General features: G+C 37.6%; 1 protein-coding gene across 1 annotated transcript; it reads right to left on the minus strand.

Annotated features, from left to right (window-relative positions):
• Window positions 1-1,333: 1,333 nt before the first annotated feature.
• LOC128984249 (trichohyalin-like) lies at window positions 1,334-3,227 on the minus strand. Its single transcript, XM_054403551.1, has 2 exons — window positions 3,151-3,227; window positions 1,334-1,835 (listed from the first exon to the last, which is right to left on the minus strand). The coding sequence occupies exons 1-2, from the start codon at window positions 3,225-3,227 to the stop codon at window positions 1,334-1,336; spliced, it is 579 nt and encodes a 192-aa protein (XP_054259526.1).
• Window positions 3,228-9,665: the final 6,438 nt, after the last annotated feature.

The following is a 9,665-nucleotide window of genomic DNA, read 5'->3' on the forward strand; positions in this document are numbered from 1 at the left end:
GACATCATATGATTGGTTACTAACTTACGTTAAGTGGTAAAGAAAGGGTGGATAAACCAATTATAGGTTAGGAAATATTCCTAAAAAACCTGATGGGGTGTCCACTACTGGCTTGATGTCCACTATTGGTATGTTTACCCTAGTTTTTTTTTTTTTTATTGCAATTCTTTTGATATATGGCAAATCCCGTTTTAATTTTAGTAAGTATTATTTAAAAAATAAACAAATTACAAATAATTTAAGTGCCAGTGATTAATTGGGTGAGGCCATTAATTGATATACTGTAATAGCCAGTAATTAATTGATCAGTTATATTTAAACAAGAAAAATTGTGCCTACTGAGGTAACACGGCCAATATAGGTAGGTAAATAAAAATAAATTAGTAACCAACCATAAAATTTTATTTACAAATAGATTGTCCTTAATGCATTAGGCCTATATTTTTTTATGTAATTTAGCCAAAAAAATCACATGAGGTACCCAACTCCCGTTACATAGGCTAGGTAACTTCTGTTGGATTTAATAAAAGTACGCAACTCAACTTACATTTACTTAGGCTAAATTTACCAGGTTTAATGTTGTCACTTGACTACAAAAAAACATTAATGAGCACTGATTGTATTCTTTAGGTCTAACATCGTAAAATAAATAACAAAGTATTTAATGACTATCATTGTCTTCAAGTCCATCGAACAAGTCTTGGTACATTTCGTCATCTGTGTCTCCATAGCACATATCACACACAAATTCTGTGTCCTCATCTTCCACATTGTCTTCATCCAACCCAAATTCAGTAAGAATCTTTTTATATGCATTTTTTATGAAACCAGTTTTTACACTCGTTGCTTGGCCCTATCCATACTCGCCCATTGCACATTCCAACGTCATAGTTGTAACTACCCTTACAGTGTGGACAGATCCAGTCTTTCTTGGTCTTCTTTGCCTTACCAGTTTTTGTTGGTTTGTCTTTTTTCTTCAAATCTGCTTTTTCAATTCTTTCTTGTCTCTTATTCTCTTTTTCTTCAGCTTTTTTTACCTTCTTTTCTTCCTCTCCTTCCCAGTAGTTTAACCACTTGCGAGATGTAGCAGCATGTGGTAAACGCTCTTTTTTAGTCCCTTTGGTTGGATTTTTGTTGGGGGATTCAACCGGCCACACAATGTTCGAAACAAATGCTGGGCTGATATTCATCTTACACTAAGGAATTTTCTTGAGAGTTTTCACAATACTTTTTGATGGCGTTGAAACTTCTCTTGGATTCTCGTAGCTGCTAGTACTTGGGTACATAATTTCAGATTGGCTTACTTCAGTTACGGTACGTTTGTTTTCTATTCCTAAATCAGTCTTTTCTTCTCCTTTTGTATCAGTCTTTTCTTCTCCTCTTGTCTCAGTCTCTTTTTCTCCTGTTTCATTAGTCTTTTCTTCTCCTTTTGTCTCAGTCTTTTCTTCTGTTTCATTACTCTTTTCTTCTCTTGTCTCAGTCTCTTCTCCTGTTTCATCTGTCTTTTCTTCTCCTCTTGTCTCAGCCTCTTCTCCTGTTTCATTAGTCTTTTCTTCTGTTTGATATTTTTTTCTTTTTCTGGGGCAATATCTGAGCTTTCTTTGCCAGAGAGGTCTTCTACTACCTCCGCTTCCACTTCTTCAATTATGGCAGGATCATCTACGGCCTCTTCGTCTGCTCTTTGATGAGTTTCTGTTCTACCGCTACAGCTTATCTTTTCTTCTTCACATTGTAGTAAACATTTTTTTCTATGTTTCTGCCATAAGAGAAATAGCTCTTTGGCGGACTCATCTCCGTCCCATTCTTTCCCCTTTTTTGCCCTAAACTCTTCAGCTCTTTCCCATCAGAGATTCGATATACAAAAGATGGGTTATTCCAAAGTCAGTTGGTTTAGCTGACAGAAAGTTTTTTTGTAGACTAACTTCACCAACTCTTGAGGCATCTGATATACATTTTGTATAATCAATTGCATCTAAATTAAACGGATAGATGCCACACTTTCTAAACCCATTCTGGATCACTTTGGGAGTAGCCTTTTCTGATATAACAACGGCAAATAGGCTAAGGAACTGTGCCCTGCTTATTACTTTGTTTTTTTTATTTTTCATTCCAGTCCTCAACCAAGGTCCTTCACCCTGCCTTGAGAGGCCGAAAGACAGAGACGTCAAGGGGCTGTATTATGTGGGTGGCATTTGGCAGAAGTGCGTATAGCAGGATTTGATTTTCGCTGCAAAGGCGGCAAACATTGAGTGTCAAATGGCTCCTGTGCCCATCTATTACAAAACAGGAAATTTTACTTTTTCCTTTTTTAGCCAGGGCAAAAAAGAATTGCCAATAAAGCAAAAAAAAAAAACTTGGCCGGTCATCCAACCACTCGATGATCTCCCTAGCACCCAATCTTTCCCTCTAGGTGCAGCCTCAGCGATGTGTCGAGGGATCCTGACATATGGGTATACGACACATGGAGGCAAAATGTCCCCATTTGCATTAGCTGTCACAAGGCAGGATATACTCTCCTTTTCAGAGCCGTCTTTGATTATGTAAAAATTGTCATAATTAACTGGCCCCAAAACCTATCCAGTTTCCGGGTTCGTTCTGAATCCAGATTCATCAGCATTATATATTCGTTTTGGATCATCCAAGATGTCTAAAGCATTTTCCTCCTTAAAATGGTTTTTAATCCTTTCCCCCAACCTCTGATCTTCTCCTCAGTGACTGCAGCTCTTCCCCGGTTTATAACTTCTGCATGGCACTGAGTCAATTGTGGGTGGCGCTTTAAAAACCCCCTTAGCCACGATATCCCAGGCTTATTGTTTACAAAAGGTGTTTATCGCTAATCTTCAGAAACAATATTCTTTACTGTTTCAATTAGAGTTCTTTTTTGAAGAGGAAATCCTTTCTTGGCTTTAGCAACTATATACTTTGCCAATAAGGTTTCCTCTTCATCTGACAGCACTGGTTTTGGCCCCATCCTGCACCCTTTTGGTACTTTACCTTTGACCTTATATTGAAGGCTTGAGAAAGGTACTTCTCAAGATCACCTTTGGACCTTACTACCAGGCAAAACGCCTGGCAGCTTCTCTACATGAGATTCCTTGACGAACCGCTTGTAGCGCACCAGTCATGGCCTCCTCAGAGTAGAGAAATTACGGTTTCTTTTGTGGTCGGACGGCTGTTGGGGTGCCTCCTCCTTCTCCCTTACGTTTCTTTGTGCAACCTCTATTCATTCTGAAAGCAAATATGTTTTATTAGAAACCAGCAACAAGCAATTTTGTGTGATTAATTACTTGTACTTAAAAAAACAAGTGATTGGTCAAGCCGATCAATTACTTCAACATAAGGAAAGTGTATGATTGGTCAATTTGATCAATTACTGTTCTGAAGCACATGGTAAATTTTAGTAATTGATCTTTCTTAATCTATACCTTAATGTTTGATTTCTGGTCTTCCCAGTGATATCATCTTAAAGAGGGTTAAATGCAGCTTATTTTAAGCATAAATAATGTATATTACCTTTACTTCTAACCAGAACATTTTTGAAAAAACACTTACCTGGCATGTGCAGAGTTCCTTATTAGGCAGTCTTCAGAAAAAGGAGGGAGACTAAAAAAAAATGTCACAGGACATCTGATGTGTTTTTTTTTTACCACATCAACTAACAAAACATCAGGTATACCAACATAGAACATAATTTACCAACAAATCTCACCAAAACCAACAATTACCCTAGTTTTCCCCTAAATAAGTTGGCATTGATCAATTACTGGCACCTGATCAATTAATTACTGGTCACTCCATCCTAGATATCCCTAAATCATCACAAACTCAAGAGGGATTTGTGATGCCTTAACACGTTCGCTGCTGACCGCTAGATGCCGGGACGGCGCCAGGAGCTGAATTAACGCTCGCCGCTGCGTAAACATTGCTGCGGATACACTGAATTACAGTAAAAACAACAGTAGTCGTACTGGATGGCAATGTTCTGCTATAAAACTGGCTTTGGACATAGTACTAAGTGATTCTGATAGATAGCAGTACTACCCAGGTTGCAGTTGGTAAAGTAGTGTCGCTATCTAGCAGGAAAGAGGTGGGACAAAGCCCTGTTCTAAACGACCCTGGTGGTAATTTTGGGAAACTATATTTTTTATTGTCAGAAAAGTACGTCCCCTCGAGCTGCAAAGAAATATAAAACACTCGTGACGAGCTGGCTGATCCATGGTCACGTTAAACATCAATGAACGGCGACGTTCCTAGCTCCTGGCGCTGTGGCCCGTTTGACGTTCCGGAACGTCGGTAGCAGCGAACGTGTTAAGTTACTGAAACCTAATACTCTAGGCCTAATACACACCCTTAAAAAAATTAAAATTAAAAAGGCTTGCAAGTATGGTCATTCCCAGTATATGGGAGGCTTGACCCATAGTATGGGAGGTTTGACCCGGTCGTAAACACTTCTTTAAATTATCAGGCTTGGAATTAAAAAAAACAAAAAATAATTATTTTTAGGCCTACCGTCAGCAGGGTTTACTTAACTCCGGTTTCTGCACTTTTTCAAGAATTTTCCAGTTTTAAGTCTTATAATATTGTAAAAGCCAAAAGCCAATTACTTAATACAGTTAAAAAGAAGTAAAACACAAAACAAGTCCAGATGCATTTTAATGGTAATTTTTCATATTTTATTATTTTTGGGGTAAAGTTACCTCATACTCATAAAGTGGGCTTACTTTACTCCAGCTTAAAAATAACATTAAAAACACATAAGAATCAATGAATGGAGTGTAGTAACCCCATGTTAAGGTAATAAAATACTCAAATACAGTTTAAAATGAACTTACAGGTTTATTTCAACATAAAATAGTCCTATTGTTAAAAAAAACTTCTAAATAGTTGGTAAAAAATGAAAGATTAGCATATTTTTTATATAATTGAAGTCCTTAACGACAATAAGTCTTTTTCAATAAAAAACCCAACATAGCTGGGATTTAATAATAATTCCAGGCTAGGCAACTGAGTTAATTTAACCACAACCGATCAAGTTCGGGCACAAGATAAAATCCACATTTTGATTTAAGTTTTGGTGGTTCAATCCTACCCACTACGTCCTCCCATGGATAATTATGGGCATCTTCTGGCTCTGGCCATTTCCATGATTTCAGAGATTTCTGCATTGATGTGATCGTTACTTCTAAATAATCAAACTTCACAATTCTTCCTGGAAATTGCTCACCTTCGTACTTAAACACAACATACTCGCCCACTTTTTTTTACATTTTTCCAAAACAAGATGCGTGTCCAATTCCATTTTTTTCCCTAAAAATTCTTCAAATTTATTTTCTTCTAATTTTTCTCTCTTGTATTCCTCTACCATTTCGTTCAAGTCAATATCCATGTCACTCTCATCATCTTCTTTAGCCATCTTCCTTTTTGGAAATATCGTATTCACCGTCTTCTTCTTTCCAAGATTCTTTTTCGAGGCCGTTCCACTTGTTCCAGGCATTGGACTTATGTTTTCATCTTCTTTGTCTAATTCCTCAGGCCCGATGCTTTTTCCTGGAGCCACATTTAATTTCTTCTTTCTCCCCTTCTTAGTTTTTTCGGTCCACTGGCTTCGTTTTTGCTCCAAGGATTTCAAAAACAAGTCTTCAATGTCGCTGACATTAACAGGTGCTTGTGGAATTTTCTTTAACAGCTCTTCTATGTTTATCGGATATATCCCACAAGTCCTGAAGCCAGATATCAGATTTGTTGCAGAAGAAGGTTCAATGAATTCCACAAGCTTTTTTAAAAGCAAGGGGAAATCCTGTTTCTGGAGTGTTGCACAAGAGAAACCTCCATTCTCTTTCCACTCTGACAGAAGTTTTCTCCATCCTCTTTTAAGGTGGGTACTGTTTGCTGCTAGGCAAACGAAGCTTATGTCATGAGTTTCACATAATCTTAGAACATTCAACGACAGATGTGTTGACAAATTGTCACCAATGACCACTTTCTTCCCAGGTAGTTTTCTAAGGCGTGGTAGAAGCAGAGTTTCAAACCAATCAGAAAAGGAAGCAGCCTCAAACCAACCTGATTTAGAGTTTGTATAGCTAGCCCCCAAAGGACCGTTCTGTGTCCAAGTATCCCACACATTTAAGGATTTTTATACTACAAATGGTGGGAGACCACAAAACATAACAGATATACTGGTTTTAGTACTGTTCATGATCCTCTTGGGATACTTGGAACCACGTTTGATTAAGCTTATTACCTTTTTTTTCATGATCATCAGTTAGGTTGGATTCATCATAGTTCCCGGGAGGAACACCTTCTGTGACCTCTTTCATATTATCAATGTATTCTGTTAAAACTTCCTTATTTATGGCAGCTCTGCTCCTGTTTATGTTAGCAGCAAATCAAGCTCCAGTTAAGGTTGGATGTCTTTTCAAGAATGATTTAACCCATTCTGATCATGGTACATTGTTTTTGAACGTTTTCACTTTTCTCCCTTTTCTCCCTTTACTATCAAGATACGACTTGGCAATCATTCGTACATCAAAAGAATCTAAGGGGAAGCCAGATTCTGCACATTTTGTAATACAATTTACAAATGATAATTCTTCTTCAATTGAAAATACCTGTGGTTTTCCAGGTGCTTTTTGTTGCTTCCCTTTCAGCTTATTGTATATAGTTTTCCTTGGTATATTGTATTGAGACTCACCTTGGCGGTGAGTTATCTCACCATTTCTGATTCGTTTAGCTGTTCTGATGTATAATCAGAATATTTCCTGGATCCAGGTTTACTTTTATAGGTCCTTGGCACCTTGAAACAATGCGATACAAATTAAAAGGCAAGGAAAAAACATTGGGGTTACTTTACCCCAACAAAAACGTGGAGTAAAGTAACCCCATATTTCCGAAAACATAACCTGAAAAAATAAACAATTATTTGCCATAGAAACGAAGTTAATGCTAGTTAAAGTTATTGTTTAACTATAAAATGAGTGTAGCTGTTAAAAAATATATATCTTACCTGAATTCAGATAGAAATAATGTGCACACTTCCAAAAGTACAGACACTTAACAATTCATGTATTTTAGCAACCAACTTCAATGACCAACAAAAAGATGAAGAAATGGAGGGAATTGTAGTTCATTATTCACAAAACCAAAGTTCATTTTGAGGGCCACTTGCTCAGTACCTCCACTAGATACCTAGGCCTAAAGAGGCAGGGAGTTTAGCAACTATAAAAAACATCTATTCTACATTTTCAAATTTTGAAAAGTCAAACCCATTCTGTAGTAACTAACTTACTAACTTACTATCCCTTTTTTATGTCTTTATCATGAACAGTAGTGTAGAATTGTTTTTTTTATTTCTTTCTTAGTATTTTCTTTAAAAGATACTGCTAATCAACATTAAAAAACGTTTCTGGTTGAATATCTTCCATTTCCAATGATGTTTTCTTTGGCTTATTGGTTTCTTCTGAAACTGCACCTGTCTCAAACTCTTCATCAGTTAACACGCTCAAAATTAAGTCAGAATCAGAATCTCTCGGCGAAAACTCGTCTTGGTCATTATCATCACTGGAGCTGGGTTTCGTTTTCCTACCTCTTTTTGAAGTGACCTTTTTTTGCTTTTATTGTGTGTTCTCTTCTAAATTTCTTGGATTTTTTGTCACTATTGAACAGTATATTAGACTTAGTAACAGAATAGTGAGGACAAATTTGGTCAGTTGGACATTGAAAGCAAGATGGTGATCGTCCATCCATGAATCCTTCCAATTTATTGTAGGTTATTTGCCTGATTTGCATAATTTTTGACACCGGCTGGATATCAGCTTGAATCTTTTTCTTCATAGCCTCAAATAAATCTTTATCTCAACTCCAACTACCATTATTTTACTGTTTTCAAAAGACTTGACAAAATCTGTAGCAGAAGAGATGTCGTTCCCATGAAGTACATGTTCATCTGCTCTTCTTTTAAGCGTACCGCCAATGCCATCCATGGGTCCCTTCCCATGGCCTGGCTCAGATAAATTCCATGTTGTTTCTTGTAGCAGAGGAAAATACTTATAGCAGAGGAAGAGTTTTTAACAGGTGTATATTAGACCGATTTCTATATTGGGAGGATGGGCTGTCTGTAAAAATGTGAATAGTTTTAGTTAAAGGGTACAAGTTTGAAGAATCTTTAAAAATGGGTTGCAAGTGCGCCCAGACTTCATAGACTTGATGGACTAGTTCAACCGAGACAGTGCAGAAACCTTTTTTCTACATTACTGTACCTTATGCCAGTATGAAGGGAGATCTGGTTTTTCGATGTGCCAAAATGCATCGTATTTCACTGTATTTCACTTTCTATAAAGTTTTCTGAGAAATCCACAATGAACATCAGTTCGTCTTGCTTTAAATTTGCCTTTACAGCTTTCATCTGTGCTGCTTGATGAATGCAATTTAAAACACGTTTCTTGAACTTTGCCAACATAACAGTGAACTTTTCTTTCAGAACAGAAAGTTAAGCAATTTCTTTAGTTTGTTATTTGTTTTACTTCCTTTTCATAGCCTTTGATGATCCTTTTTTCAGTTTTCCACTGGTAGTATTTCACGTTTATGTCACCATCTGCAGTAAATTCAATCTCATTATTTCTGCAAGTAGTGCAATTTCCTTTTACACAGTTCTAATTTTTTATTGAGCAGACGACTGAGTTAAGTACTTCTCTAGTATTTTTTTTCTGCTATTGAATTAAAATTCTTTAGTCCCGCAATAATCATTTCCATGTTGCTGTGAATGGAACATAAACATGTATCCCTATCAGAGGCTTTCGGTGGTGTTACCCAAAAAGGGCGGCTTCTTGTGAATGAAGTGTACGAGATAGTTGAGTTACATTCTTTAATATATAGCTCATACAAGTGTTTCATTGTGTCAGTTAAAATGCGCCTCTGCTTCTTCTTTTTACCAAATCGTTTTACATCGTTCTTGCCTGGGCACATACGGGAAACGGTGTCATCTTCAAAAAAGGTTCCTAACTTTTCTTCTTCCTATCCAAATCGGAGTAAACACTGACCTCTGCCGAAATCCAAAATTAGGCCAGTGTGCTTGATAAAATCCGCTCCCAAAATGACAGGAAAACAAAGGTCCTTTGCCACCCAAAAACTCCAAACCCAAGAAAAATGTTCAATTTTGAACATGAAACGGGCTTCATAGATGATTGGAAGGGGTGAATTTGACGCGGTCCAGCAGATAGGGGTTTTTCGCTTAACTTGCTTGATAAGCCCAGACGATTCTAGTTTTCAAAAAGGGACAAGGAAATGAGACAACGGGCTGACCCAGAATCCACTAGGGCCTTCTGCACCGTGGAACCTATTAAGATGTTTAGACGTGGGCAAGTTGAGCGCGCCGCTTTCACGCCCATGGAAGCAAGGCCCGCAATCCCCCGCAGCAGAGGCTCAGTCACAGGCACACAACTCCCAGAAGGGGAGGCAACAGAAACATTTTCAGACTTTAACTTAGACTTTGACCTTACTGTACTTGAACAAACGTTAAAATTATTGCTCTCTTTCTCCACAACAACCTCACAGGGCGATTCAGGCAAAATTTTCCCTTGTGAGTAACTCAAATTTTTGGGCCAAGACACACGACCCAACCTCTGGCGACAAAACCGCCTTATGTGCCCTGATTGACCACAAGCAAAACC

This window comes from Macrosteles quadrilineatus, unplaced genomic scaffold, assembly GCF_028750875.1.
Source record: "Macrosteles quadrilineatus isolate MER2022 unplaced genomic scaffold, UCM_ALF_1.0 Scaffold_2__2_contigs__length_208266976, whole genome shotgun sequence".
NCBI lineage: Eukaryota > Metazoa > Arthropoda > Insecta > Hemiptera > Cicadellidae > Macrosteles > Macrosteles quadrilineatus.